The sequence below is a fragment of the Anolis carolinensis genome, chromosome 3 (assembly GCF_035594765.1).
Source record: "Anolis carolinensis isolate JA03-04 chromosome 3, rAnoCar3.1.pri, whole genome shotgun sequence".
In the NCBI taxonomy this organism is placed as follows: domain Eukaryota; kingdom Metazoa; phylum Chordata; class Lepidosauria; order Squamata; family Dactyloidae; genus Anolis; species Anolis carolinensis.
In genome coordinates, this window is record NC_085843.1 from 230521845 (window position 1) to 230537991 (window position 16147).

General features: G+C 44.9%; 1 protein-coding gene across 4 annotated transcripts in view; it reads right to left on the reverse strand.

The window, feature by feature from the left end:
* The window catches only part of cnnm2 (cyclin and CBS domain divalent metal cation transport mediator 2), a 125553-nt gene extending 109650 nt beyond the window's left edge, over positions 1-15903 (reverse strand). Inside the window, exons 1-2 of one of the 4 annotated variants that reach the window (XM_062976306.1) lie at positions 13914-15903; positions 1866-3024 (exon numbers count right to left, since the gene is read on the reverse strand). In XM_062976306.1, the coding sequence (XP_062832376.1) occupies positions 2996-3024; positions 13914-15459 (1575 nt within the window). In that variant the 5' untranslated portion in view covers positions 15460-15903 and the 3' untranslated portion in view covers positions 1866-2995. Of the gene's footprint in view, positions 1-1865; positions 3025-13913 lie in introns of those variants that run through there. The other 3 variants (XR_010004653.1, XM_062976305.1, XM_062976304.1) reach the window with 3 other exon arrangements.
* Between the last annotated feature and the right edge of the window lie 244 nt (positions 15904-16147).

Genomic DNA, 16147 nt, shown 5'->3' on the forward strand with positions numbered 1-16147 from the left:
AACGTGTAGAACTGTATGCTGACATGTTAGACATAACTGCAAAAAGCATTTGGTTATTTTTGTAGTTATATGAGTAACCCTACCAAAACTGGGATTTTCCTAAGCTAGGAAATGAGGTATCCTTTCCCACTAGTATTGTAATCAACATTTTTAAACCAATGAGCTTAGTAGGATTTACTACCAAAGGAATATGACCATACTGTAAATGTCTCATCTCATTGTTTGCACTTTTTAAATATAAAGCTCATTCACTTGATTCTTTTAGTAAAAACAAATTTACCCTCTCCAGTTACAACCTGATCATCTTTTTTTTCATTTTTATTGCTTCCAATTGGCCAACAAATCTCTGCTATGCAAACTCTCAAAAGTATATTTCTTTCCTTGACTAGATTTCCTGTTATTTCCGTACAGAACAAGATATTTATTTTTGTGTTCATGTTACACTACTTTTAACGACTTATTTCATCTCATGGCTGAAGTACCCTCTCTAATTTAAAGGAGTAATACCAATTCACAACAACATTCCAGTCTATTGGAAACAAAACATACACCAAAGGCACCTGAACAAACTGTGTGACCTTGGCAATAGCTAGAGTGCAGTGGCCAGCTGATCTGGGGCCATTAGCCATGTGCTGGTAACTGCAGCTCATTAGTGTTTAGTATTTACGCTACTGTTTGTAGCTGGCAGGCTGCAAACTGGGACCTTGTCAAATCATTGCACGAGTGCCAGGTCACGCTCAATAGACATGACATGGTTCACAACACCGCAGTTCTCTAGTGTCGAGGGCTAGTTTCATGAGCTCAATTAGTGGAACTGGGAAAGACTCAAAATTAAAAGTTTAATCAGCAAGGTGTAGGCTGGGAATTGAAACTCATCACAGTGCAATTTTTTAATTGTTGCTAGCTTATATATTAATGGACAAAGCATTCCAGGATCTCCATTCAGCCTTACACTACATGATGCTCTCAACAACTCAACTCTGTTCAAGAACCCTACTCCAACTTGAAAACCTGAGGGTGTACTATCAAGGGGAAATGTTGTTTGGTTAGGTTGAACAGTAGTGAATAGGTTTGCTGTTTGGAAGCCTGGTTGCTTCCTGCCTGGGGGAATCCTTTGTTGGGAGGTGTTACCTGGTCCTGGTTGTTTCCTGTCTGGTATTCCCATTTTCAGAGTGTTCTCCTTTATTTAATGTCGTGATTTTAGAGATTATATTGTTTTGTATTATTACACCACAGTAATTTTAAGTATTATATTTGTTGCCTGAGAGTACAGGCAGGCGGCTCCTTTTTCCAATGCCTGGAAGAGAGATAGAGGCCCAGGCAGCTGAGGTTGGGAAGGTAGGGCCCTCATTTGAAGAGGGGAAAAGGGGCGGGAGGGGGTGCAAGGAGCCAAAGCCCTGCTCCCGGGTGGCCCTGCCTAGGCCTTCACGGCCTTAGGCCGCCGTTTGCCTTTGCAGACCCGGCCCATGTGGCAGGCCTGGGCCGTCCCGACACGGGGGGGGGGGGGGGGCTCTTCCTGGCCTTGCCTCCGCCTTTGCAGGCGTCCATCTCAAACAAAACCAAAAACCAAAAACCCAAACCTTGGGGCCTAGCAGCCTGCATCCGGTTAGCGAGAGGCCGCCGGGGGGGTGGGGGGGTGGGGGGGTGGGTGGCAGGCCCACCTTTGTGGAAGGCCCCTCCCACCTTCGGCTTTGCAGGGCTGAAGGTCCAAAAAAAAAAAAAACCTTGGGGCCTTGCGGCCTCCCTCCGGCTAGTGGGAGGCTGAGGTGGCTCTTGGGGGGGGGGGGCGGCCTCCCTCCGGCCTGTGGGGCATGGAGGAGGCCGCGGGGGTCTTTGCGGGGGGGGGGGGCGGGCCCATCTTTCTGGCAGGCCTGAACGTAGAAGGAAAAACCCTTTGGGCCTCGCGGCCTCCCTCTGGCTGGTGGGAGGCTGAGGCGGCTTTTGGGGGGGCGGCCTCCCTCAGGCCTGTGGGGCATGGAGGAGGCCGCGGGGGGTCGCCGCGGGGGGGCGGGCCTGTCTTTCTGGAAGCCCCCCCCCACCTTTGGCTCTGCAGGCCTGAACGTCCAAAAAAAAAACCTTGGGGCCTCGTGGCCTCCCTCCGGCGGGCAGGAGGCTGAGGCAGCTCTTCGGGGGGGGCCTCCCTCCGGCCTGTGGCGCATGGAGGAGGCCGTGGTGGCGGGGGGGGGGGGGTTTGTTCCACGCCTGGTCGGGCCCCGCCGCAGCCTGAGAATTCTTACTCCGCGGCCCTCCTCTTCGGCGGGTGTCACAGGCCCCGCCGCGTGGAGGCCCCTCCTCCAACCACCATGGGGCCTTCCGGCCAGGCTGACAGGTGGGTTTTTAAGGCCCCGTGGAGATTCTTGACGGGATTTTTTGTTGTATCAACCTAGAGGCGTGAATGATGGGTTGTGTTGTCAAATTTCGAGGTTGGGGGGCCTTTAGTTTTGTTGTTTTGCTTGGTGCCGCGATTCCATCACTCTTTTATATATATAGATTCAGCCTGTATCCTATACACACTTTAAGATATCTACTTGAAATTTTGATCTGACAACTTAACCACACTACATTAACCTTAATCTTTTTGTTTTACTGTTGTGTGTGTAAAGAGGGGGAAAACAACTTCAAGATTACATATAACACAGAACTTGTACCTTTCAATGTACTTGTAGCAGTGCACTATGGGAGCTACCATGGTATAGTCATCTGTGCACTGAACTATGACTCTGGCGACAAGGGTTCAAATCACCACTGAGCTATTCAGTGACCTTGGGTAAGTCACACTCTCTGCCTCAGAGGAAGGCAACTGCAAAATCTTGCCAAAAATGCTAGGAGTAGGATCACCTTAGTATTGCCATAAGTTGGGAACAATTTGAAGCACACATGAATATTTATTACACTTTAAATGGGGTGAATCTTCTATGTCCAATTGTTCACTAAGAGGAAACAAAAAAATGCCTTGGAGCCACCACCACAGCACCCACAAAGGTCAGGCTCCAAATCATTTTGCATCACATGGAAATACGGCACCTGAAGAAGAAAAACAGTAGAAGAGAAGCATGGGCTTTGGTTAATGGGAAAGCATTGTCTCTATATAATTAATAGCTTCTCCGTTGCTCTAAAGAATATTTCACCAGGAGTTAACAATATGAAACTGTTGACAACACAACCAATAATCAAAATATTCACAGATTTCAGTTTCACTTCTAACTTGCATAATTATCTTTAATCTATTATTTATGTTGGAACATTTATACTCTAGCTAAAAGTTGGCTGCTAATAATTTTGTTTTATAGTCTTCTGATGAAAGTGTTGCCACTCACCTATTGCACCATGTCAGATCAAGTGTTGATTAATAGCAACTTGCAGCTCTTTTCCCGAATCTGCAGCAACCAGTAAACATGCCTAGGGGCAGCTGTGGACATTCTAGACCAGTGGTTCTCAAACTATGCTCCGCGGAGGACCCTTAGGACCTCCCCCCTGCCTAGGAAGCATGAGGCCTACGGAGTCCTGCTGCCACAGCCTACGAAACCTTCCCGCTGGCTGTGCGGTATATGAGGTCTTCCTACCACCTTTTTTACTGTACTTTCCTGCATGGCAATAACAGGTTGGACTGGGTGGCCCCTGGAGCTGCTCCTATTATTATTATTATTATTATTATTATTATTATTATTATTATTATTATTGCAAAAGATGTATGGCCCCTAGGGTCTTAAACTGAAATAGTGTTAAATTTATGTTGGTTATAATTGCTCTTCTTTTTAAATATTGTATCGTTCTTTATTTATTTATTTTGCACTACAAACAATCTATGTGCAGTGTGCATACAAATTTGTTCATGTTTTTTTACAATTAGTTCACACAAACATTCTCCATCCTTCTGTCATTGGCCCGGCCCATCTATCAAATTTTAAAGTGTAATGCGGCCTCTGTGTCCAAAATTTTCTTGGGGCTCTATGAGAAACATTTCCTTCAAAAAGGTCTCTGCAGCTTTAAAAGTTTGAGAACCCCTGTTTTAGAGGGAAATCATCAAAGAGTTTTTCCAACACTGACGGGAGTAACATAAGCCATAAGGAAGAACTTTATTTAACATGGACCTCTTATTAACATTACAATATTGCAATTTCCAATAAATTATTTTTTAAACTTCAGATGAGCTTTACTGAGAATCTTTTCCATGTAGGGTTGGCAACAGTCACAATATATGAATCTAAAATAAATGTTAGTATTTATTAGGCATATTCTGATCATTACATGTTAAATATTCCTAGGCTGCAGAGAAAATATATTTTGCAATAGTTAGGCTTGATGCAAGCTATACTAAAGAGGAATTAAATACCTGAGGTCCTCTAACAACACTCCTCTGTCATTAAAAAAAATCACTGCACAAAAGTGCAGCATCAGCCTACTTGCAAAAAGATATAATGTGCCTAGCTATACATTTGAGTTATCAAATACCAAGACACTGCAAGATCTTCATTAATCATTACCTTTTTCTCTCACTTGACAGTATGCAGATGCTAAATGCACATGTATTTTCCATGACACAGAAAAATGTCAACCTGCATAACAGTTCAATCCTTGCTTCTGAAAAGTCTGGAGCACTTAATCCCATTTCCAGCTCTCACTTCAGACAGAACTTTCACCTTCCTAAAAGTAATTTTGCTTAGCGACCTTGCATGTTCTCAGAAAGGATTAAAAAGGAATACATTAATGACATAATTATCTTCCCTTCCAGCAGAAATGTAGAAAAAGAACATGGGCAGCAGCAGCAAAGATTTCAAATCATACTCTTAGACACAGGCTCTATTTAAAATGCGAATTGTTTCATCAACCAATTACAATGCACATTTGTTCATGAAACTGATAAATTATATCTGTTTCATGAAACTGATAAATTACAAGATGTAAAGCTAATTTAAGTAAAATAATAAATTCAATGCCATCTGCAATGCAGGAACAATATGATAAAAGAAGTGAAATATTAGAATATAGGTGGCAGAAACTAAAATATACCAATATAAACAGCATGATCAAATAAACTGCTGTTGTTAACAGTCATCAATTATAGCAGTGGTTTCCAACTTTTTTTTTTTATCACGGACCACTCTGACCAGGGACCACTCTTCAACATTAGTACCAAAAATATTATGAATCAGTTTTTGGTCAACTTTAGATTCTGTTTGGTTATTTGGGGGTGCTGATTCTGAAAACTGCATTGGATAGGCCACATCAACTTTAGTTTCTAATACAGAACATATGCCATCCAGTAGTCACCATCTGCTTGCCCACAGAAAACCATATTTAATAATCTAGAGCTAATGTGGTCTATCCATTGCAATTTTCTGAATCAGCACCCCAAATAACCTCAGGAACAGGCCTAAAAACGAAGACACCAAGGAGCCCACTGCTTCTAGGTGCCACATGGAATGGCTCTGTTCAGAGGGAGAGAGGAGGAGGAGAAGCAGCAGTCAGGAGGCTTGTTGTTGCACCTTTCATGGGTAATCAGCCCCTCACCTCCTGACATCCTCGTTGCCTTGGCACTATAAGAGGGTTCATGAGACCAGCCACTCTTGTTGCACAAGTGTAGGCAGCAGACCATATTTTAGTTCTTAGGGACCACTGGTGGTCTATGGACCACAAGTTGGAAACCACTGATTTATAGTAACCCCATGAATGTGAGACTTCCAAGTCACCCCATCTTCAACAGGCTCAATCAGGTCTCACAGACTCAGGGAATGTGCTGCCTTGATTGATTATATCCACCTATAATGCGGTTATTCTCTTTTCCTGCTCCCTTCTATCTTACCAAGTATCTTTTCTAAGGAATCATGTCTTCTGATTATATGGTCAAAGAACAACAGCATCAGTTCAATTATCTTGGCCTCTAGGGAGACTCCGTGTTTGATTTGCTCTGGAACCCATTTATTTGTCTATCGAGCAGTCCTCAGTATCTGTCGAACTCTTCTCCAGCACTACATTTCAAATGAATTTATTTTCTTCCTATCAGTCTTCTCCAATGTATTAATCATCTAATTTAAAATGATGAAAATAATCTGTGGTCAGATTTTTGTTTTTTTGTCTTTGACTGTTTACTTGGATGGCCCTTGTGGTCTCTTCCAACTCTATGATTCTATTCCCTGCCTTTGCACTTTCTTTCTTGACTTTCTTCAGTGGTCGTTTTCTGTTAGCATGGTGTCATCTTCGTATTTTAAATTGCTGATACTCTTTCCTCCTATTTTCATGCCTCGTTCCTCAGAGTCTAATGCCACTTTATGTATTTTATGTTTAGCACCTATGCTAAACAGAATGATAAAATTCAGTGTTGGCTGACCCCCTTGCCAATTGGAAACAATTCCAGTTCTCTGTATTTTGTCTAAATAGTAGCCTCTTGTCCTGAGTACAGGTTACACATCAGGACAATCAATTGTTGAGGTACAACCATTTCTTTCAGAGCAATCCATAGTTTTTCATGATTCATGCAATCAAAGACTTACGTATTTTCTTTTAAAATTCTTTGGTGCATTCCATTATCCAATATATGTATGCAATATATTTCTTACCGCATCTTCCTTTCCCGTGTCCAGCTTTAACATTTAGCATGTTTCACTCTATATATGGTAAAAGCCTTTGTTGCAGAATATTGAGCATGATATTGTTTACATGAGAGATTAATGCAGTGGCACTGTGTTACTGCAATCACTGCTTTCCCCTTAGTTGAGAATTACATCTTCTGAAGCAGGGAGTAACACAATGCCCTAGAACAGTGGTTCTCAACCTGTGGGTCCTCGGGTGTTTTGGCCTACAACTCCCAGAAATCCCAGCCAGTTTACCAGCTGTTAGGATTTCTGGGAGTTGAAGGCCAAAAACATCTGGGGACCCATAGGTTGAGAACCACTGCCCTAGAATGAAAGGCAGTGACGGCTCATTTATTTTCTGGGCAATCAACAGGTACTAGTTCCAAAAATAACAATATCTGGAATGACAGCTGTCAGATATAATTTACATTCTTCAGTAAGAATTATATTTTACTGAACATTTAAACCTCAAAAAAAATTGAACTTCCTCCTCTATCTCCTAATTGTTCATATCTGAACAGAGTTCAAATGAATAGAAACTTCAGTGCACCTAGGTAAATACTGTACTATAACATAATGTAGGTGCCTTTTCTGTGAAGAAGGTTATTAAGTCATACTCAGCAATCTTCCAGTGTAATATAGTAGCAAGGAAAAAGATAAAACAAGAACAAGAAGCAAAACTCAAAGTCTCCAGGTCTACCACTGAAGCAGATAAGGAAGAACTCTCGGAAACTCCTGCATAGCAGGGCTGTAAAGGGCACTGGGAAAGCTGCTGTACAATGAACGGTCTGTCCTAAGTGTGCCAGATTTACAATATTTGTGTCACAACACAAGGCATTTCAACACAAGGCATTTCGAGCTGAATTCTTGCAGCAAGCTAGAAATAGAAGGCTTTGGATTTAGGATCATACATGCTGAGAACAGCCACTGAAGAAAAACGACAAGAAAGAATGCCAACAGTTTTTGCCAAGGCTTAGGCAAACAGGATCATTAAAAACACACTTGTCAACCAAAGAAAAGCAAGTGAAGAAATGCACACAAGTTTCTTTGCAAACTAAAGCTTTTATGCACACCCTGCTGTTGCCAACTCACTCAGGTTTTTTTGGGCAAATATGCACACCCAGCTTCTCTCCAGAGATAAAATTAAGCCCTTTACACATTAGTTGGACTAGACTATCCTGTAACAGCATTATACATAGTATTACAGGACACTAGCAGCCTATTAATACTGCATGCGTTAATACTTCTCATTTTATCAGCAAGAAGTAATAACAAAAATCAGCATAGAGCAAGGCAATCATACTTTGAACTTTCTACAGTGCTGAATACTTGTTGCACCACTATTAGTGAGTGTTAGCTATGTTTGGACCTAATACTAATCCAAGGTTCCAGAAAAAAACTGATTCAGCATTTACAAACATGTCTGCGATCCAACCATCCCTACCCAGCTGACCTTAAAAACAGAAGTGGCTAATACAACTATGGAACATCCCTTCTGTGATTTATAGGGGCATATCTCAATCCCTACAGGCCAATCATAAGCCATTTTTGTTGCTGTCTAACAGCTCTGGTTTATTTGAATAATTCCTGTGGCTTGACCCTATTCAGATAAATAGAAGGGACATGGCATGTTTAGCCTATCCAGTAAGAAGCACTTGTATACTAGTCAATCATGGGAAGCTTTGGTTCCATTATGACATTTATACCATAACACTGAATCAGTGTACAGAGAAAAAAAAAAAGCTTGGTATAGAAAACTGACATGATATGTTTAGGGATTCATGAGCCAAAGAAATTTTATAGGCTTTCAATTGACACAATCCATTGGACAGTCTGAGATGAACAGATTTCTGTTCTCATTTCATAGTCTCTGTAGTTGTTTTCATTAAAAGAAATCCAGCTGTACCCACTCTGACATGCCCAGCCATGCAAAAGGAAACCGAAGAAAACCAAATGGAAACAAAACATTAACACATTATTTCACAACCTTAAATATGGGACTGATACAACAAGATACAGGTAGTCCCCAAGTTACAAACATCCAACTTACGAATGACTCACAGTTAAGATCGGGACCAAGACAACAGAAAGTAAGAAAAATCTACCCCTTGGAAGAGAAAGAGTTATCGTGGGGAAAAGGTGTATCCACTGAAGAGTTTTCACCAATCTTTGTTTTCACAACAAGCCAATTTTTTCAAAATCCAATTATGATAAGGACAGAAAGTGAGGAGAAATCTTCTGAACCAGGCACAAACAGCCAAATAAACTCCACAGGAGTGTTCACTCTTCCCTATGCTATCCAAAACTAAAATATATAATTTCGGCTGCAGTATCGCTTTAAAAATGCATCTGTTCCGACTTACATACAAATTCACTTAAGAACAAACTTACAGAGCCTATCCTGCCTGAAATTTTGGACCTGTAAATAGTTATTACACCCAATCTACACACAGCATTTTCTATATGCAGTGTAAAGAAAATAAGCAGTGTATGAAACCCAAGTTTGATATCCATTAACAGGATTTGAAAATACTTACAATTTTAATCATTGTGAGCACGTGAAATAGAATCCCAAAGAATGGTTCCAAAAATTTCCTTTAGTGTACATCTCAAGCTTTTAACTCAAGGGCCCTTTTGAAATTTAGACTGCTCCTGAACACATGCCAATACCTTAGCATGTAACAATACAGGATTCTCACAGATGTGCTGACATTTGATAAGTACTAGAACAGACGCAAAGGGCCTAAATACACGAAAGGCACCCGTTGCTCTCTGAACGTGGAAGCTAACCAGGGTCATCCCTGACAAGTACTTGCATGGGAATCTGCAAACAAAGGAAGGAACTAGAAAAACCACTTCTGATTATTTCTTGCTTAAGAACAGGGCCGGCCCCACCATGGAGGCCCGTGAGGCCGCCGCCTTGGGCGCAGGTCCGGGGGGGCGCCATCAGGCTGGGCGGGAGGCGGGGCACCGCCCAGTGTGCCGGCTGCCGGCTGGGTAAGGCCAGCCAGGCCACAAGGCTTGCCCGGACAGCTGCCACAAGGCCAGGGCGCACTGGGCGCGAGGCGGGGCACCGCCAGGGCAGTGCCCCCCCCGCCCAGCGTGCCCTGGCCCCGCCGCCCACGCTGCGTGGGAGGCGAGGCCAGGGCGAATAGCGCGGGAGGCGGGGCCAGAGTTGGCCCCGCCTCCCGCGCTATTCGCCCTCGCCCGTCTGGCCTTTTCTAGCTGGCCAGACTGCAGCGGAGGTCCCTATTCGCCCTCGCCCGTCTGGCCTTTTCTAGCTGGCCAGACTGCAGCGGAGGTCCCTCCAGGCCGCAATCGCTAGAAAAGGCCAGACGGGTGAGAGGGAGTAGCGCGGGAGGCGGGGCCAACTCTGGCCCCGCCTCCCGCACTATTCGCCCTGGCCCCGCCTCCCACGCTGCGTGTCTGGCCAGCTAGAAAAGGCCAGACGGGCGAGGGGGAGTAGCGTGGGAGGCGGGGCCAACTCTGGCCACGCCTCCCACGCTATTCGCCCTGGCCCCACCTCCTACGCTGCGTGGGAAGCGGGGCCAGGGCATGCTGGGTGGGGGGTGGGGCCAACTCTGGCCCCGCCTCCCACGCAGCATGGGAGGCGGGGCCAGGGCACGGGAGGCGGCGCCGGGGGGGCGCTTTTCAGCACCCCCGCTTAACATTAAAATTTATCTCCGGCCGGCCCTGCTTAAGAATACCCAAATGAAATTCACAGATATTATTAAATTGACAGGTGACTTAAAAGCACATACACAGCATCCCTTCTGACTGTCAACTATGCAGAGGAAAAAAATTGCTGTGGTCAAAGGTTCTTTATGTTCTTTGCATCTTTGCTGTTTCCATCTAAGAATGCTGGCTTTATCACTCAATGATCTTCTCTGATATTCTGTAAGGTCATGCCTCACCTATAGATGCTTTCCATCCTTCCTCTATGAAAAGGCATTTGATAATCAATGTTCTATTTATGTTTCTCTTCAGCTATATATCTATTCATCACACCAAGTTTGATTAGGCTAGATGGAACAGTTTAATGATTTCACAAAATTACAAATCACAGAATTCTACAGTATTAAGTCATGGCATTTAAAGTAATGTCAAACTGCATTAATTCTACAGTGTAGATACATCCTACAAATCTGGAGACCAGAATATGAATCCCCATGCAGTAATGGAAACCCTCCTGGTGACCTTGAGCAAATCACACTATCTCAGCCTCAGAGGAAGGCAAAGGCTGAACAAGTCAATAAAACCTCTTAATTGCTTTAGGGCTTAAGCTGGGAATAACTTGAAGGCAAGCAACAATAACAACAACACATTAGATGGCAGCAGGAGGCACACACAGGTTTAAGAAAATATTTTACTGCCAAATTGTCTTACTCATCTATGAGATCAAAAACATGGTAGAATTTAGGAGCTAACACAAAGATGGAAAAAGCTAGTGCACAGAGCCATATCTTAATCAGCCACAGTCCTGAAATTAACCACCAGAGTTTACTGCCTAGAAACCAGAAACCTGAGTGCAAAAGTTCAGTTACAGTGCAGAAAATACCTTCAGCAAAGGTTAATTCCAGCACTACGCTGGTTACCCAACTAGTGAGCAAATACATTTCGGAAGATGGTCAGGGCGGTAGAGTAGACCCCTTTTAATCTATGAAAGTTCTCATCACAAGTTTTTTTTTTTTTTTTTTTTTTAAATCTAGATTTATATCCTGCTTCAGCCTTAGGATTTGGCTGTTCAAAACACCACTCACTAAGATGAACAACATCTTTCATGACACTCTTTTAACTTAACTCTGCCACTAAGATCAGTTTACAAAGGTTAGCTTTAAAATGTTTCAAAGAATCTCAGGACTATCATGAGAATAAGCTCCATAACTGACAAGCATAAACCAAAGATATCTTTCTATTGCCTTCTGCTCCTTTGCTGACCAAACATATGAATAAGACAATCTCGATGGAAAAGAATATGCTGAGATCATAAAATAGCCACAAAGGCATACTGTATACAGCAAAATTCAAACAACTCACATGGACCAAGCTGAGCATTAAGAGTCTATTACTTGAGCTGACGAGAACACAGCAGAGAGTGGTGCCTTGACTCCCCAAAATACAGGTGGATAACAACACTGGGAAAATTCTTTTGGCATCTCAGACAATAGATCTCACAAGTACTTCTCCCATTTTTTTTCACATTAAGAAGACAACAGTAATGAACTAAATAATGAAAAATCTCCAACCTTTCAGGGAAACCAAAATCAGGCATCCTCCTTTTTCTCCCTAATGGGAGGGATATCTTTGTCCCTGTTTACCATAGGTTAATCAGCAATGGGAAGTATTCCAAGTGGGATTTCTGAAGTGTGCGCATAGAAGTAAATAAGAGAACATCATCCACAGGTGACTACAGGCAGTCCCCGAGTTACAAACACTTGACTTATAAATGACTCATAGTTACAAATGGGGGTGAGACAACAGGAAGTGAGAGAAATCTACCCCTAGGAAGGGAAATTCACTCCTGAAAGAGTTATCATCGGAAAAGGTGTCTCCACTGAAATTTTATCACTAATCCTTGTTTCCATAACAAGCAATTTTTTTCAAAATCCAATTATCACAGGGACAGAAAATGAGGTGAAATCTTCTGAACAGGGGGCACATACATCAAAACAAACACCACAGGGGTGTTCACCATTCCCCTTGTTTTCCATGGTTATATTTGGCTGGAGTAGAACTTAAAATATACCTATGCCAACTTATAAACAAATTCAACATAAGAACAAACCTACAGAACCTATCTTGTTTGTACGTTGGGGACTACCTATATACGTTTTAAAGTTTATATGTAGTTGAACAGACCCTTTTACATTTCACAGAAAATTCCTCATACAGAAGATATTTCTGTGTAGGACTTAATATAAACTCACATATGGTTTCTAACATGAAATCATGATGAGGAAGTTTTGGGGTTCATAGAATTGGGGTTGGGAATCATAGAATTGTAGAGTTGGAAAAGACCTCACGGGCCATCCAGTCCAACCCCCTGAAAGAAGCAGGAAAATCTCATTCAAAGCACCCATCAGATATTATGATGATTATTATTTACTCATAATTCTTCACTGAAGCTCAGCATAACCATAGCATGTTTTTGGTCTCATATACAGCATACTTTCAGAATAGAGCTACTGCCAATCATAGCTTTCTAACACATGGATGGATGTTTGCAGGGGGGAATAGATGCAGAAAAATAGTACCCAAAGGGTATGAACTGAAGTCTAATGCAAAAACCAGGCAAACAAGAATACAACTTTTCAATGAGCTGCCCACATGGGATACACGTTTCCCTTGACAATAAACCTTGTGAGTTATTAACTTTTTCCTACACATACAAGACTACAAATATAGGACTTGACTGTAAACCTCTCCTCTTGTTTTATGATAAATGTTTGTTTGCAATGCATGCATTTCTCAAACACACATTAAATGATACATTTAGCAAGGAACCATATTTCAACATCTGCATCCACAAGATTTACACATGTGTGTAAATCAATTATTCAGCAATAAAAATAAGTCTCAACAAAGCACAGAGACATAGAATAAGAGGGACAACAGATCAGAGCCAATTCAAGAATAAGGAGCCAGAATTAAAGAATCAGTCTGCTAACCTACAATTACACCATATAAGTGCATGTAGGCAAGAGGCATGCATACAAGAGCTGAACTTGGTACTGAATGCAGAATTTGGCATACAAAAAACCTCAGCTTCTATAGAAAAGAAGAAGCAAATGCCTATCCTTTGATGTTGCCTTTTATATTTTCCTCCCTCACTGTGAGTTATTAACTTTTGCCTACACATTTTGCACATGCAGTTTTAGAGACAAATATAGGACTTAATTGTAAACCCTTCCTCTTGTTTTATGATGTTTGTTTGTTTGCAAGACATATATTTCTTAAAAGTACATTAAACGACACATTTAGCAAGGAACCATGTTTCAACATCTGCATCCACATGTGGATATGTGTGCAAATCAATTATTCAGCAACAAAAAATAAGTCTCACCAAAGCACACAGACATAGAATAAGAGGAACAACAGATCAGAGCCAATTCAAGAATAAGGAGCAAGAATTAAAGAATCAGTCTGCTAACCTACAATTACACCATATAAGTGCATGTAGGCAAGAGGCACACATACAAGAGCTGAACTTGGTACTGAATACAGAATTCAGCATACAACGAACCTCAGCTTCTATAGAAAAGAAGAAACAAATGCCTATCCTTTGATGTTGCCTTCTATATTTTCCTCCCTCATTCCCATCTCCAACTGCCATCATCCCACCTTTTTTGAATTCCTCAAGCATGGCATCAAGCTTGGTATCATTGAAGACAAAGTGCAGTGGGTGGTTATAGAAACGGGTGATGGTTTTGAGTGGTGTGCAATCGTCTGGATCCACAAAAGCCAAGTCCTTGACAAAAAGAAGGTCCACAATGTTGGACCGGTCCCCTTCAAAGACAGGGATGCGGGTGTACCCGCTCTCCATAATTTCAGACATGGTGTTGAAATCCAGCACGGCCTCCGCCGTGATCATAAAGCAGTCCCGAAGCGGAGTCATGACATCCTCCACTGTCTTGGTACGCAACTCCAGCGCCCCTTGGATAATATTCAGTTCCTCCTTGACCAGGTCGTTATAGGGGTCCGTCACCCTCAACATTTCCAGCAGTTTCTCCCGGTTGTAGACAGTCCCGATCTCCTGCCCCAGGACACAGTCCAGCAGTTTGCTGACCGGGAAAGAGGCCGGGAAGGTCATCATCATGAAGAACTTGGTGAGGAAGATGGTGTTGGCGCCCACGGCAAGGCCGTGCCGGGAGCAGATTGCCTGCGGGACGATTTCGCCGAAGATGACGATCCCGATGGTGGAGACCACGACGGCCACCAGTCCCGAACCGGCAATGTCGTCCAGGAGGATGGTGAGCGTAGTGTTGACGAGGACATTGCCAAGGAGGAGAGAGCAGAGCAGGTAGTTGCCCTGGCGCCGGACGGGCTCGATGCGCTTGGCGTAGTTCTTCTCCTTCTCGGTGCCACAGTTCTGTACGATGCGCAGCTCCATGGGGTCCAGGGCCATGAGGCCCAAGTTGAGGCCGCTGAACATCCCGGAGAGGCCCAGCAGGAGGGAGATGAAGATGACCTGCAGCCAGAAGGGCAGGAGGAACTTCTTCTCTTCGCCCACGATCATCTTGGTGTCCTCGCCGTCGTGGTAGAACCACAGGGTCTCGGTCCAGGGCCCGCCATCGGGGCCCACGCCGCCCCCACCGTTGGGGCCGCCCGAGGCCGCCGCCGGGGAGGAGACGGAGGTGCACAGGTAGTAGGACTTGCTCTTCTCCGTCTTGCGCAAGGGCTTGATGTCGATCTCGATGACGCCGGAGGTGCGGCGGTTGAGCGCGATGTGTGGCCGGATGATGATGTCCGAGGTGCGGATGCCGCAGCGCTGCAGCGGGGGGGAGGCGGCGGCGGAGGCGGGCGCGCGGCCCTCCTCCGGCTGCTCGCCCCCCTCGCGCCGCCGCTCGTGCTCCGTGAAGGCGATGCGCGACCAGGTCTCGTTGTTGATGTTCTGCCCGTAGACCCGCAGCTTGACGCGGGTCCGCTCGCTCACGCGCAGTACGCCTCTCTCCATGAAGGAGACGTCGTCCGTGTCCTCCAGCCGCAAGCCGATGATAACAGTCTCCTCAGAGTCGGGCAACACCGAGGAGGAGGAGGCGACTCTAGAGGACTGCTCGCCCAGGCACCGGCTGAGGAAGAGGACGCCCAGGAGCAGTGGCAGCATGAGCGGCTCGCAGCCGCCTCCCCCTGGGCGCCCCGCCATGAGCCAGGCGGCAGCCGCGGCCATATTATAGTACCCGCGCCGGCCACCACAAGCGGCGGAGCTCCATCCTTGTGCGCTCCTCGAAGGATGAGAGGCAACTGAGGGGACCGAACCGGGAGCTGTTCCAACCCCTACCCCTGAGGGGAGGGGGAGGGAGAACGAGCCCGCGCGCGCGCACCGGCCAATCAGGTGCCCACGAGCGAAAGGGGCGGGGCAAACGGAAAGCAATTGTCCAATCGGAGAGCCGGGAAGGCGACAGAGGTGGTTGAGGGGGGTTGGGCCGCTCGCAAGCCGGCCTGCAGTCCCAAGCGCCGCTCTCGCTTCTCACCCGGCCCCTGTTTGCCTTCCCTCAGTGTCACCTCCTGGCTGGTCTCCATAGCCGTCTAATTGACAACCGAAACCTTCTAACGAAGGAAGAAGCAAGAATCACACAGTCCTCGAGAGCTTTGCCCCGCCCACCGCGCTCTCAGTCAGTTCTGTCAAGAGTCCCCGCCCCGTTCTCAGCGCGTGACTGTTCTGTGTGTATCTCAGCGAGCGAGCTCCAACCGGAATAAGCAAACCGCCAATGGAAAGCGAGGAGGTCGCGGATTGGTGGAGATGGCGGCCAATAGTATTGAGAGCTTTCTTGCCGGCTCCCGGCTCCTCTTGAGATGTTCACGCGCCACGCGTTTCAAAGGCGCTCCTTTCCGTTGGCGTTTTCATCGCCCGCGCG